Source organism: Neovison vison, chromosome 11 (genome assembly GCF_020171115.1).
Source record: "Neovison vison isolate M4711 chromosome 11, ASM_NN_V1, whole genome shotgun sequence".
Classification (NCBI taxonomy): domain Eukaryota; kingdom Metazoa; phylum Chordata; class Mammalia; order Carnivora; family Mustelidae; genus Neogale; species Neogale vison.
Window position 1 is genome coordinate 4,781,317 of NC_058101.1, and position 15,864 is coordinate 4,797,180.

The following is a 15,864-nucleotide window of genomic DNA, read 5'->3' on the forward strand; positions in this document are numbered from 1 at the left end:
ATGCCTTCACAGACACCCCGAGCTTCCGATCTCCTGGGTTTCCCTCATCTACTGCAGCCCACAGCCCTGCGGGAAACTGGTGGGGCGGATGGGAGCAGTGAGGGAGAAGGAGACGACGTCCAAAGCAATTTGTTTTGCAGTGGGTCAAAACTGAGTTCAAAGAGGGAGAAAGGAAAAAAGCAATTTGCCTACAATATACATCTATAGTCCAAACAGAGGCTGCTTTGTGAGAAACTTCTAGAAACTCTACAGCCAGCAGAAGTCAACAGAGGTCATCCGAGTTAATTATTTATGAGGTTCCCTCCCTCTCTCTTTAAAACAAAAACAAAAACATTTTATATTCTTTCCCGATCCGCAGAAGCACGGGTAGGTGCTGGCTCTCGGTTCTGCTGCATCCTGCGGGTAGGGCCGGCGCGAGCAGCCGGCCGGGAGCCCCTGCGGACTCTGTCTCGCGAGCAGCAAGCTGGCCAGGCCACCAGCCACGCGGCCCGGCCGCACGGACCCACAGGCTGATGTCCCGTGTCATGTCCTTCCCTTTCATGTGTCCGGCTCGAGGCTTCCCATCAGAGCAGATGCACGGAGAACTCAAAGCTCCCCGGGGCTGTTCTGAGCCGGTCTGAACAAACAGTGACATTTGTTTCACACCGCAGAGCCCTTGTGCTGGAAGGCTCTGTGAAATGTGAGTGGTCCGCCTGGCTGTCGCCTCTGCGGCTGCGGGAGCAGGGGAGGGACCCGCATCGCACAGGACACAGGCCGGGACTGCTACGGTCCCTGGGGAAGCGCCTTCGCGTCTCACCTGGGCGCACTCCACTCGGGCGCACTCCCCGGTCCGGCAGGTCACCTGGCCACGGTCGCACACGCAGAACCGGCAGGCCGAGCCCTTCCACATTTCATCCTGGTAGCGCACGACCCCGTCCTGCGAGCAGCTTCCCGCAGGAGACACGCACTCCTCACAGCATCCCCCGGGCCGCCGCGCCCGGCTCTGACCCTGAGGAAACAAAGAGGGTGGCGAAAGGGTGCTTCTCGGGGCCAGTGGGGCAGAAGGACAGAAAAGGCCAAGCCGTATGCCGCTCCTTCCCTCTACCGCCCAGCCTACCCCGGCGGGGGCAGCTTCCTCTCTACCGCGGCCCTCCTCCGTAGGAAGCAGGTCTTTCCGATCTCCACTGACTATTTCTGAATATCACAACACTTCGGATTCCCTCAAAAGACACACTAGACTGAGAAAGGCCTTTCTCGAATGACCCAGGATAAAGCTCTGAAAACCAGCCCACACTCTCTCAAATACCTTTTCACATCTCAGCGGAGGGCAGGTCTGTGTGTGGCACCGGACGGCACCCTCGTCACATACACACGTGGTACAGGCGTTTTCATCCCACTGCTCACCGTGCTGAGTCAAGAAAGGACAAAGTGGAGAATCCAGTGTCACAGACATCAGACAGAAACACCGGCACACGAGGCACATAATGTTTTATTACAGCTTTTAATTGAGCCACACTGAATGTCTCCTGAGAAACGGGATCATTCAGGCAGCAACAGCCTCTAAGAAAAAAGTCAAGAAATGTCCAAAGAGAACTTCACGTTTGTTTTTATTCAACTGTATGCATTCCATAGCTGTGTTGAGGGCCTGCTCTCTGCCAGGCACAAAGGGGCCCCGGAACCTCAAGATTAATAAGAAGACCCCGTTGGCTGCCTCATGAGTGCTCATTCTTTAGCTCTTCTTCTCTGCCAGGAGACCCAGCTCCCACTACCACCTACTCATTTTCCCAGCATCCCTTAGGGCAAGGGCATTGTCCCAATCCTAACCTAGGTGACCTCAGGGGAACTCTGCTAGAACAGTGAAGGGCAAAGAAAAGACCCTCCTTCCCCATGAAAGAAGAAAAGCTGTCCCTTTTCCCCACCAGCCTTTAGTGATGGTTGTGTGTGGCTGAGCTAGTCCGGAGGAAGCCATCTTGGGGACGCGCAAATGCCAAGATGCTTCGGGTGGCAGGTGGAAAGATCAAAAAAGGACCCTTGGATTCTTGAAGACACCATCAAGAGCTGAGAGGACCAACCCTGCAAGCATCCGACCTCTGCACTTCTTGTTATGTGACATTACAAATGTTTTCATTTTAGGCACTCTTAGAGGAGTATTTCTGTTACTTGCAACCAAAAACATCACCATAGGTATAAAGGCTATCTCCTCCAGAAGAAATTAACCTGGCCCATGCGTGGCTACTGTGTCGAACAACACAGATCTAGTACGGACAAAAGTCCTTTCCCAGTTAGCTATGTTCGTTCAGATCTCAAGGGACCCATCTGGACTTCGTGGCATTCATTCCCTGATACTCTGTTCCAGATTCTCTACTGAGAGGCATCATTCCAATTTCCATTTAGTCTTCTTCAGAGTGGCTGTCAAGCAAGGGAAGTAGTTGGGTTTATTTTTTATATGTTCTTTGCTTTTGAATAATGTAACCTTCTTTTGGCTCAGCTGGGCACTCCTAAGAGAGACACTCATTCATTCATTCACTTTGAACTCATTTTTATTGGCACTTATTAGGTGTTAGGCACAGTTTTCAAGATTATTCCAATAGTATTCTCAACTGTGCAGGTTCCACCACCACTAGCTTCTCCCCTCCCTTCCCGCTCTCCCTTACTCCCCCCTTGCCTCCCCCAGTGTGGATGTCAGTACATACGATCCGGCCAGAGCAGAGCGACATTCCCAGGGCCTCCAGCCCAAGTGTAAACTGATAGTAACCAACGCTAGTCCTTTTCTTCCTTCGAGACATGTAAACAGTAGGTTCACCAAGGTTCGTGAACCAGGTGTGGCCAGCCAGCACATTCCTTTATATTTCTAATCCCCTTCAATTTAATTTTTTCATAAAGTCTTCCCACAAAGAGAAGAAAAAAAGCTGTTTATGTACTGAGTTACTAACCTTGGCAAAGACTCAGACAAGAGGGTGGGGCGGGCTGTTGGTTGGAAAGGGTGGAGGGCGTGTGTGTGAGAACATATGCCAAAACAGCTACAGGGGATACGTCAAATGTTACCTCGTACACTTGGCCAGATGCAGAGCAGGATCGGGAAGAGCACTGTGGGCAACATTTTCCAGGAACTCGGACTACAGTTTCACCCTTACATCCAAAAAAGGAACAATGCATCAAAAGGAGACATTAATAAAATCCACGGTGGTAGGAAAATTTCACTGATAGCTAACTCAATCATGTGCCTCAAGCATCCATAAATAGCAATTTCCTCTCCTTTATTATTTATTAGTCACCTGGTGCTTTGATAAGAATTGGCACTTCCAAAGTCACCGTGACTCTGAAGAGGTCTGCACATTCCTCGAGTCCTCTCCACTTCTAAGAACAAACAAAAGCCCCAGTAATAACAATGACAGTAAGAACAGTACTTCGTGTTCCCCAGGCACCATTGTAAGGCTTTACGTGACCCTGTGAAGTAGATGTTCTTATCCTTGCTTTGCAGACGAGAAGAGTAAAGACCATAGAGGTTATGTGACTGGTACAAGGTCACACAGCTGACCTGGTAAGGACAAGTGGTGGGAAAGAGACTTCAGAGCACCAACCACAGGAGCACTGAAGAGCACGTAAGCTCCTGCCGAGTTACTGCTAAACTCAACATGGAGGCATCCCTCTCCTGACAAGCTATGTCACACTTCTTTTGCATCTTTATGTGAATACACATCTTTGTGGGAGCGCACACTTACTTATACGCATTAGGGAGTTCTTTGACATGAGAAGAATCCATTGTATTCCTAGGTATTTGAGAATAAGAGCAGAGAAGAGTGGTGACCGAGACTAAGTGTCCAAAGAACCCCCCGGGCCCTGTCCCGACTTGTCTCCTCTACCACTCTCACCCCAGAACACCGGACCATTGGTCTCCACCGCCCTGAGAAGGACTCTCACAGCAACAGCCCCTCATCAACGCCAAAGAGACAGCATCTGGCTTTGAGTTATCACTACAACCTTTTTATGAATGGCAAGAAGGTAGACAAATTAAAGGCAGAGGAAAGAGGGTTAGAATAAACCAAGTTTTAAGGACTAAGAAGTGGTCTGTCTTACACAAAAGATAGCTTCTGAATGATTACCTTCACTTTCTCTTACAAGAAGCAAAAAACGAAATTTTATTACCATGGTTGCTTTGGAACTCACTCTGTAAGAATATTGCAGCCAAAGTATGTGGGCAGGGGAGGGGGTCAAAGAGGTTCCATTTTTCTTGGACATTTCGAGTCATACTTCAATAGTTCTTTAACCCAATGATGTATGTTTAGAGTAAAGCATTACTATGCAATAGGGATTTATTTCAAACAACTGAATCACTGGGATTAAACGGACAACTGTATTCTTGTTTTAGGTTATTTTGTTTCTTTATTCTTCTATATGGAAACTATTATGGCCATCGATGTTTAACAGAATCTGTGAAAACTGGACATGCGGTGAAATCGTTGAGCTTCTCTCTACCTCAGACCTCTTCAGCTTAATGAAATTTCAGTGAGAAAGTAAAATAAAGGCCTATCTGATGTCATACTATCTGGTAATGTTACTGTAATAAGCAAATGAGCTCATATGATGGTTGGTACACAGGGAACAGATGCAATGATCACAAATCTTGAATCGGCATAGAGCGAGTGTCAGTCCGTCTGAACTAACACGGACTAGACCCAAGCACAGTGCCGGGTTCCAACTCGAGAGCGCGGGGGAAGAACGGATTACTTTGTAGCAATATTGGCAGAAGGAAAATCAAGCTTTCCAAGTCTTACTGGCAATACCTAATTATATATCTTATTGATGGAAATAGCATCTTTATTCACCCATCCAGATCAACAAGGGCAGGAGGGGAAAGCATGTCTAAAGAAAACATGCCACGATAGAAGAGAACTGCCTGACTGAGGCGAGAAATCACCTGAGCTGGGGACGAAAAGCAGAGACAGGAGATGCAGACAAGATGGTGAACGGCACAGTGGGTCAGAAAAATGGGAAAGACGTTTCACACTGCATTGTGTTGCTGTCATCTATCTGAATCCTATCATTCGGGGCTATGCAGATCCGCTCTTCCAGATGTATAGTCTGTACAGGGGCCAGTCAACTACAGACCATGGGCCAAATCCAGCCTAACCCCTGTTTCCATAAGCTTTATTGGAATAAGCCCCACCCACTCATTTACATATTATCCACGGCTGGCTTTGTGCTACGTTGACAGAGCTGAGCAGTTGTTTCAACCGAATGGCACACAGAGCTGAAAACATTCACTATGTGGCTCTTTACAGAAAAAGTCTGCCCACCCCAGGTCTAGTATAGCACCCTCAGTCATCACAGGAATTGGATTTAAAAAAATATGGTTAGTGTTATTACAATTTGAGGTAGAGCTACCATTAATGATATATTTAATTATGGTTTTTCAAATTCCTTACATAAACATATTTATGATAAAAATTTCATGGTGCATTATGGCTAACAGCCCTTGACAAAATATTTTCCTACTGTGATACCTCTGCAGATATAGAAAGAGATGAAAACTTCACACCAAAAATTTAAACAGCCATCCTCCAAACACTACTACCAGGAAGTCCCACTGAACAGAAGACGTTCCGTGGCCTTTCTTTGCTGATGCAGTGATTTCAAGGTATGTCTAATTTTCACAATCTTCTTTGCTGTGTAAACCTAAATAGATATAAGAACCATCATTCTGCCCAACTCTCTGCCTTTCTATATCAAACACAACCCAGAGCCCTCCCTCCCGTGTGTGGCCACTCCTGTTTGAGGTAGTCAGGTGCTGGCCCTCACTTCCCTTAATATCTTTCTTTCTACATCTAATCAGAACCCATAATGTAAAAAAAGAAAAGAAAGAAAAAAAGAGTGGGAAGTATGTATGTTGAAGAAGGTAGAGAGAGTGATAAAAAGTGGGGGAATAGGACGATTCCTCAAGTGGCAAAGCCCACGGTCACCGAGACAGGAGAGAGCCTGTGCACTGGTGCGAACCGGACTCAAAACGTAGGGGGGTTGGGCAGGGGAGGCCGGGAAAGATCCAATGTCTACACAATAGAGCTACACTGACTGGAAACCCACCAGCCTCTCAGACAAGGAGACACGAACCTTAGCATCTGGCTGTGGATCCGAGCAGGGGAGTTAGCCAGGGCAGGACATTTACCCTGCAGCTTTCAAGCATGGGTACGGATTTCTCTTGACCAAGGATGAGTAAAGAGAAGGAAAGGAGCTTGGGGAAAAACGCTGAAGAGTGAGCATAACAAAAACGTTCTAAAGGTTCAGAGAAAGAGCAGACAGACTCCTGAATGCTACCTACTACAGGATCTAAAAGAGAAGACTTGAAAGCTATTCTGCAACTTCAGTAAGATGCATGAAAATGTGGTCTTTATTAAACAGAAGCAAGAATAAAGAAAGAGTAAGGGTTAGAATCAAAATAAACAGATGAACCAATGAGAAGAAAAATAAGGAAGAATTAAAAGAAAAAGTGAAATGGTCAAATAAAATCAATACTAGAAGCAGTAAATACAAACTCGAGAAGCTCTCTCCATATGACAAGGAAAGATACAAAGTGAGAAACGATGAGATGGACCATGATTGGTAATGAGGGGGAGAGAGAGGGGAGCAATTTAAGAGTCATCGTAAGTGTTTCTGAGGAATGGGAATAATTGGAATGAATATGATTACATTAAGGCCATAACTGAAAAAACCTGAAAAGGCTATACCATATTCTAGACAAATTTCTCACCTAGAAATATCCTTAAAAAGTGTCTCATTTATAAAGATAAAGAAACATCCTAGGGGTGCCTGGGTGGCTCAGTGGGTTAAAGCCTCTGCCTTCAGCTCAGGTCATGATCCCAGGGTCCTGGGAACGAGTCCCGCATGGGGCTCTCTGTTCAGCAGGGAGCCTGCCTCCCTCTCTCCCTGCCTGCCTCTCTGCCTACTTGTGATCTCTCTCTCTTACTCTCTGTTAAATAAGTAAATAAAATCTTTAAAAAAAAAAAAAGAAATTTCTCCTTTGTCAGAGATTATCACCAACATCTAAAATGTGATTATAACTATGAAAAAACAAATATATTCACATTTGCCTATAAAAAAATTGAAATAAATTACCAAAAGAATCTATTACGGTGTTTTTGAATGATAGGAATATAAATGATCATTTTCTGCTTTTCTGCCTTTTCCAAACTTTCCTTAGTAAGTACAGATTCCTTTCACAATTTAAGAGGAAAAAAATAAAAAACCTCTTACATTAAAAATCAGGTTTTTTCTAGAGCTCAAGACCTGGAAATAATTTCTCCTGATGAACTTGCGTGTTTTTAATATTTAATGAGTTGATGCATACAAAAGACTTCAAACGTGCCCAGCGCGGTAGTAACTGCCCTTCTGTGACTGTTAGTATAGATAATGCTAGAAGCACTGAGGCTTCCTAACTGTGTGGGTCACCACGTCACTCATGCCCGCCGTACCTCAGTTTTAGGTACTGGCAAGAGGGATGATAATAGTAGCTCTTCACAGGATTGTGATGAGAATTACAGAGCTCTGAAAATTAATGACTGGCATATAATAAATGCCAAAAATGTGGTGATGATGAGGACAGACACGATGGTAGATGACAGACAGTGGTAATGGTGTTTCCATCAAAAGCCTAAATTTTTAATACCCCTTTATATCATCAGAACATCCAATATTTACTAATGATATTAAATCAAGAAAAATATTTCTAAGTAATCTGAGAGTTTTTTTTTTAAATATGTCATGGCAGAAATATAAACTTAGTATAAGAGTGATTAAAATCAACCTATTTTCAAGACTTCAGAATGTTTACATATCAACTAGCTCTAAAGTACGGTGCCAAATTTCATCTTTTTAAATTAATTATGTATATTTCAATGATGTAATGGTTGAAGCTAGAGCTCATAGTGTTTTTATTTTTTAAAAAAGATTTATTTATTTGAGAGAGAGAGCATGCATGTGCGGGGGTGGGGAGGGCAGAGGGAGAGAATCTCAAGCCGATTCCCAGCTGAGCGTGCAGCCAGACACGGGGCTGGATCCCACAACCCTGAGATCATGACCTGAGCTGAAATCAAGAGTCCTAGGCTTCAGTGACTGAGCCACCCAGGCGCCCCACTATATATAATGCTTCTAAGAATGGGAACTAGTACTTTCAATTACTCCAATATCTAACCCCTAACATGAAGTCTGCTCAGGTTTCAATGATTTAAAGCAGAAGGCGCACAAAGGGGTGTTTCCTCCGCGCCTCCTCCCACTTTACTTACTGCAATCGAGGCAAACTGCTCACCTGCCTGTCATACACAAGGGGACGCAATCCTGGAAAGTGCTACGTCAAAACGCCCCTGCACCTCCGCGTCCTCGGAACGTGAGATGGGGTGCAGCTCCCCGGGAAGCTCATTTGTAATCTCGGTGCTGGGCGAAGACTTGGAGATGCGCGGGGAGACAGGACCCGAGTGCTGTCATTGTGGTCGTGTGGGTCATACAATCTCGTCTTTCCATCAGGTGCATTTCCCTTTATTGGGCTTTTAGCATTTCCTGTCTAATTGCCTTTTGTCTACCTTTAAAAATATTGCCCAATTGTCACAATGTGCCCTGTTATTGATTTTGTTTTATTTGACACAAAGTACTGCTCTGTATCAACTGAATGTTGGCTTCCAGCTTTTCCTTAGATCAAAAATGAGCTATTTTCGACTGGAGGCAAACTCCTTTCATGGTTATCTATCAACTGCCAAGGAACATCCATAGAAACCCCTGGAAGAGTCAGAAACTGCAAAATACCACATATCCCACATTTATTTGCCATTGATTTTCTCCTCGAAGTTTCTGTGAAGAGTCTAATATTTTGAAAATCTGACGAACTTGAAATGAAGAACAAAATCCATGATTTTTTAAAGCTCCCCAGAGAAAATCCAAATAATCTGAATCATTCTAAGAATTAAAAAGTGTACATCTGGATAATCATGTTCAAAGGCATCTGTATGTCTTCAATACGATACCTATGCCTCGAGAAACAAGACCTGATCATATCATGGACTTTTCCAGATGTTCAACTCGACATTTTTGCAACATCTGCAGCTGGAGCTGGTGGCTTCTTTGCGTGGACCGCCCCCCCCCCCCAAGGCTCACGTTCATTACGTAACACTTAGCTTAAATGGCTGGTAATTAGATCTATCTGCAGCTTCTGAGGGTAAAAGAAATGTGTCAGTGGTGGTCTCCGGAAGTATAAGGAAAACAAAACAGCCTTTGTGTCTTGTCCCTAGGACTCTCAAGGCCTGCGCTGACAACCTCAGAAGAGGCCCCAAGTCCCCAAACAGTGAAGTTAACAGTCCAGCAAGGATCCGTTCGGAGGCTGTCTTCCTTACCTGGTTACAAAACAGAGGTTGACACTGAGCTGTGAAGCACTGGACGACCCCATTTCTACACACACATTTGGCACACCGACTCAAAGGCCAGTCTTCCCCATCCTGAAATACATGGCCTTCATAGGAACAAGGTTCTGGAAGGTCAGAAAAACAAGGATTATTGGGGACTGACTGCACACCCTGACCCCAGGGTGGACTGTGTGGGTGTGGACAGTGCAGTCCTATAGGGCCCTCTGGTTGGGGATTAAAACTCTGCAGTCTCTGTATGGAGTTCTTCTGTTTGTTCTTTAAAGGGGGGGGCGGAGAGGGAGAGAGAGAATCCCAAGCCTGTCCCACATTCAGCATGGAGCCCAAAGAGGGGCTTGATCTCATAACCCTGAGATTGTGACCTGAATTGAAATCAAGAGTTGGACGCTTAACTGACTCAGCCACCCAGCCACCCCCACCGTACGGAGCTCTTAGTAATCTTCTCTGAGTTTTATAAGTGACGTCTGGTGAGACAACATAACTGTGCCGGGGAGTCTCAGCTCATGCGTCTGTCCCAGTCCCACTGCCTCCTTGCCTTCCTGAGACGGGTTCCTAGCCACTCGCTCCCAAACCCACACCAGCTGTGTGGAGAACAAGGCCAAAGAACATAGGAAAAAAATAAATTTCTTTTGCAGCCCATTGACAAGTGCTTAAGACAGGCAGGATGACTTTCCTCCAGAAACTCAGCTGCCTCCAGGTTAATACTCTGCTAGAGGCAAAAGGCAATTAGCCCAAGTTCCAGGATTCTGTAAGTCTTCTTTAACATACAAAAATCCCTTTGGAAACTTTATCTTCGCTGCCTTAGATATATGATAGCAATCATCCTCCAAGCACACAGCGTACTGCTCCACATCTGAAGGGTCTCGGGACTAAGGTTTTACTTGATAGTAGTAAATGACCTCTTCCTAACAGCAGCTAGCCCTTCAAGGTCCTGGAAACCTCACTTCCAATTCCTTACAGACTTATGCTATCCCTGACCCCCTCCCAACCTGAAAGTATATAATCCGTCCCTCCTTGCGACCCCAGAGGAGCTTACTGCCCACAGTCCCTTCCCATGCTTTAAAAAAAAAAAGTACCTTTTTTTGCACTAAAGATATCTCAAGAATTTCCTTGACCATTCACTCTCAGACCCCAACATTTCACATCACAGGGATGGTGCCAGCCCCCAGCCACAGCGGGGACCCCGAAGCAGGTGTTAGGAGACTGCACGTACCTAAGTGCCAACCGGCAGGACGGAGGCCAAGGAGAAGACCTCTTACAGAGCAAGAAAGGGTCCCACCATCCGTCAGCCAGCTTGCCACCCCCGAACTCTGTTGTTCAAGGATTTTTAAGAGAGTGGGGCGCCTGGGTGGCTCAGTGGGTTAAGCGTCTGCCCTTGGCTCAGGTCATGATCTCAGGGTCCTGGGATCGAGCCCTGCATCAGGCTCTCTGCTCAGCGAGGAGCCTGCTCCCCGCCCCCCCATCTCTGCCTGCCTTTCTGCCTACTTGTGATCTCTCTCTTTGTGTCAAATAAAACGTATTTTTAGCTGCAGGGTTCTTTGGCCCAAAGCAGCTGTCAGTCCTCTTGCGTGGGTGACATCTGAAATGCGTGACGCAAGCACTATATTTTCATCATTTCCAATGCATACTTTTTAATCCTTGTACTTGCTCTCCAGAGTAAAGGAACGCCAGGAATGGGAGAACTGGGGATCAGAAAGAAACCAGGGTCTTTTTAAACGAAAAGGCAGAGGCGCCTGGGTGACTCCAATGGTTAAGCATCCAACTCTTGATTTCGGCTCAGTTCCTGATCTCAGGGTTGTGAGATCAACGCCGGTATCAGCGTTGGGCTCCATGCTGGGTATGGAACCTGCTTGAGATTCTCTCTCTCCCTCTGCCCCTCCCTATGTCGCTCCTCCCTCAAAAATAATAAAAATAAGGAAAAAATAAAATTACTTAATTAAAACAATAAAAAGGAAAAGGCAAAAGTAGAGTTTGGCTTCCAGGTATTATTAAATAAAAGAATAATTTTAGTCTTCATATGCTGGGAGAGGAGGTAACGCAGCAATAACCATAATTTGTATTTATCGTGAGGTATCTACTACTCAGTTATAAAAAGGGAAGGGAACTATATCCCTGAAATGTAATAAAAGGAGTACGTGGACCAAGCATGATCCAAGGAAGGGCCTGGAAGGGTGCCCCTGGCTGGCTGAATGGGGCTGTGGTGTGTAGGCGGGCGTAATCTCCACAGTGGCCATGCCACAGAGACAAATGAAAGACCCACTTCCTGCTCTGCGTGTCTTAGAGAAAGATGTTATGTCATCTCAAAGACCAGCCGGCAGAAGTGGTGTTAGTGATGCTACATGGAGAAGCGATTTGTTCATTCTGTCTCTGCCAAGAGGAAGAGGGAACCACCTTGGCCTTGTGGAATCCCATCAAAGAATTTATCCCTCCTCCTTTCCTTCTTGGGAGCTACAAAGGCCAAGGGATGCATCAGGCCAGCGCAAAATAAGTAAGTCAGAGACTTGCAGAACCCCAAATCTGGACCAGAGCTTAAAGGTGTGTTTCAACCTCACTCTCTGCATCACTGCTTCTGCCAAGTGCAAGGCTCCAACCTGCTTCCCATAAGGAACAGGGTTAGGGATCTTTGACCCCGACTGAGCAAGAAGGAGAAAAGTTGGGCTGTCAGCAGGTGAACCTCCAAGACAAAGAGGGTCTCTTTCTACAAGTTCATACTCACTCCCAGGGCCCACACACACTGGGCAGCAGCTTCCTTCCGGGATGAACTGCAGCTCCTGCTGTCCGCACGACAGCGGGGGGCACGGCTGGGGGCCGCAGCGGACTCGCCCGTGCGCACAGGAGCACACGCTGCACGGGGAGGAGGTCCACTCTGTCCCGTGCTGGGGGTCGGGGGAAAAGAAGAGAAAGGGTTTATTGTCAGACTATAGCTTTCATTTGACAAACAGAAACAAACCTCTAACACACATCCAGGACAGTGCTAGGGAGAGAGGGAAGAAGGCTCTGGGCTTCCAAGGTTAAGACCAGGGTTTACAATGTTCCAAGTCACAGACCAATTAAAAAACTGAATTTTCTTTTCTTTTCTTCTTAGCATGCTTAAGATTATATTTGGAGTTTTCAGAAAAACACAAAAAGAAAATAAAAAGTACCGTGACCCCCATCGTTTAAAAAAACTCTAGAAAGCCTAAAATATTCACACGCATCTATGTATTTACTGGATTCTGTGTAATGGTCGTATTGTTTTTAAGAACTCTCACTCTGTTCCTCCTCCTTCCTCCCTTCCTCTCTCTTTCTTCTCTCCTCTCCTTTCTTTCCTCCTCTTTCTCTTTCTTTCTGCCTTTACTTTTTACCCTGGTTAGTTCCCATATTCCTCTTTCCCTCTCCCCCGACTCTCTCCTGCTCCAATGATCTGGTCCTGGGGGAAAGTAGGACAGCCAGCCAGGGCTCCCACAAACTGCAGAGCCAACGCAGAGCCCCCTCTACACACACAGAATGTTGCCAGTCCACTTCAGGCTGAAAACTAGCATTGTACCAGTGATCTGACAGATGCAGGCTTTGAGCTATAGGACTTACGGAGTACCAAAAATATTGAAAAGCTTCATGTCAAATGTGATGCAGAGTAAGAGGGGGGTGAACCCTGGATGTAAAAAGCCTCAAATGTGTTGTCCACTTAGGGCACTAGACGGCAAATTATGTTATGTCCTCAATGGCAGAATGGAAAAATGGTGACCTTTTATGAGACATAAAGGGGGAAAATAAGCTTAATGAACCAAATTTTCCACCTATAACATTTTCTTAAATATTGGAAACTGCTATCCTCTGCCTCTACAAAATGTGGCCTATGATGATGGCTGATTCAGCCCATATCATATATAAATTTCTATTAAAAAATCACACATTCCTAGTGCTCAATCACCAAAATACAATCTGGGGATTACAACTGTGTGACTGAGAAGCAAAGAAAATGAATGTCCTCTTGCTTCTCCTCAAGCCGTCTTCCAGAGTAGTGATTCATCTCTTTCAAACACAAAAGGACTCTGTCTTACCCACACAAGTCAGTACCCCCTTTATTCTGCAAATTACAGCCGGCTGCAAGCACGCCGTGTCTGGCATTTTGGAATTACTCATAACCTGTACTATTATTATGATGAGGTAGTAATAGGTAGTCACAGTTACCCAGTTATTTGGTGCGTCCTCACCTCACTATCATGGAGATTACTTTCTTCTAGTCAGACTTCTTGGAGCACAAAAGAACAATAATACAAGTGTCCACACAGTCAGAAAAACTGAGGGTCTCCTTGGAGACTCCCAGTTCTGCCCTCCCTGCCTTGGGAACCGTGAGCGAGTGACTTAACCTTTTTTTTTTTTTAAGTGTTATTATATTCTCAAGCTTTATTTTATTTTTTTAATTTCTTTTCAGCGTAGCAGTGTTCATTGTTTCTGCACCACACCCAGTGCTCCATGCAATCTGTGCCCTAATACCCACCACCTGGTTCCCCGACCTCCCACCCCTGCCCCTTCAAACCCCTCAGATTGTTTTTCAGAGTCCATAGTCTCTCATGGTTCACCTCCCCTTCCAATTTCCCTCAACTCCCTTCTCCTCTCCATCTCCCCATGTCCTCCATGCTATTTGTTATGCTCCACAAATAAGTGAAACCATATGATAATTGACTCTCTCTGCTTGACTTATTTCACTCAGCAGAATCTCTTCCAGTCCCATCCATGTTGCTACAAAAGTTGGGTATTCGTCCTTTCTGATGGAGGCACAATACTCCATAGTGTATATGGACCACATCTTCCTTATCCATTCGTCTGTTGAAGGGCATCTTGGTTCTTTCCATAGTTTGGCGACTGTGGCCATTGCTGCTATTAACATTGGGGTACAGATGGCCCTTCTTTTCACATCTGTATCTTTGGGGTAAATACCCAGTAGTGCAATTGCAGGGTCATAGGGAATCTCTATTTTTAGTTTCTTGAGGAATCTCCACACTGTTCTCCAAAGTGGCTGCACCTACTTGCATTGACTTAACCTTTCTAAATATCAGCTTCCTGGTGTGAAAAACTGAAATGGTATGACAGTACCCCCTTCACTGGGTTATTAAAAGGATTAAATGAGGTCGTTTGTTAAAGAGCAAGCAAAGGGCAGAGGTGGGCGGCAGGTAGAGGGTGCTCAATCCTCTCTCCTCCTTCCACTGCATTGAGTTCATGGCCTTCCTCCTCCTTTTCACACCTCTGTGTCAGTGGTAACTGTAGAAATAGACAAAACATCAAGGCCAAGCCCTCTAGCATCAATTTTTACTTTTGCTAAATTAAATACAAAATTCCAAATTTAGTACAGCATATAAATGGGCAAGGCCACAACTTGCTAATAATATATTGGCTAATAGAAGATAGGGAGCAATTGACCTTTATGCTTTGAAAAGCCTAAGCATAAAGCAAAGAAAGAAACTATAAGAGAAAACTTGATAGTTTCCTATGATTTAATGAGTTAAAATTTTAAAATTCTGTCAAAAATACATTTTACATAAAATTAGAGGCGAATGACCAACTGATACAAATCGCAAATTATATTAATGAGAATGAAACTATTATGCAAAAGCATTTATAAGCAGTAAGAAAAAAACCCAATGGAAAAAAATAAGCTTATAGATTATTTAACATTATTAATTGCAAAGAAATATTACTTAACGTAAAACTGGGTAATACTTTTTAATGTCAGATATAGGGAAATTTTTAAAATTCATAGTAGTGCTGGTGAAGCTACAGTGGGGTGGGATTTTCTCCTGGAGAAGCATCTGGAGTGCTCAGCCACGTGAGGCTTGCCCGAGGTCAGCGTCCTTGAGAAGAGGCTGCACTTCCTGTGTCACTGCTACTCCATCTCTCATCAGACACAGACAGCTTAAAATTGAATTTTAGTGACCACAGATGACATAGCCCCAATACTCAAAATCTTTAGCTGCTTTGGCCTACTAAACTCACTTTTAAAAAGTTATCTGAAGAGAATGATCAATGATAACACACAAAATAAGTTTAAATACAAGGAATTCCATTTCATTGCTCTTTATAGCAAAATGGGAAATATTTTCATGAAAATTAGAAGCTACTTACATACCTAATAATAAGAAATCATGTTCTCCGAGGGTCTGCCAGGGAATCATTCACAATGTTATATTAGAAAGTAAGACATAAACTGTACACGCAGTATCACTACAATTATGTCAGAACATAGACCTCTACCCATCTATCCGTCTCCACTGCCACCCCTTCTCCAAGAAACTGAGGAAACAGTAACAGTAAATTTCAAAGTTTGGAAATTACCAGTGATTTCTTTTCTGCTTGTACACTTTTTAATTTTTTGAATTTTCACCATAAACATATTTTTACTTTGGTCATCAGAAAGCAAATTACTGTTTAAAATATCAAATAAATCATTTATACGTCTTAAATAAAGTAAAACATGAAGGCTGCCTATAAAATAGCTTGAAGTGAA

At 44.6% G+C, this 15,864-nt stretch overlaps 1 protein-coding gene across 1 annotated transcript in view; it reads right to left on the bottom strand.

Moving 5' to 3' along the window:
* Positions 1-15,864, bottom strand: part of FRAS1 (Fraser extracellular matrix complex subunit 1) — a 405,465-nt gene that overhangs the window by 227,872 nt on the left and 161,729 nt on the right. The window contains exons 5-9 of the mRNA XM_044225418.1: positions 12,097-12,256; positions 9,354-9,487; positions 3,025-3,108; positions 1,286-1,387; positions 797-988 (exon numbers count right to left, since the gene is read on the bottom strand). Of these exons, the coding sequence (XP_044081353.1) occupies positions 797-988; positions 1,286-1,387; positions 3,025-3,108; positions 9,354-9,487; positions 12,097-12,256 (672 nt within the window). The remainder of the gene's footprint in view (positions 1-796; positions 989-1,285; positions 1,388-3,024; positions 3,109-9,353; positions 9,488-12,096; positions 12,257-15,864) is intronic.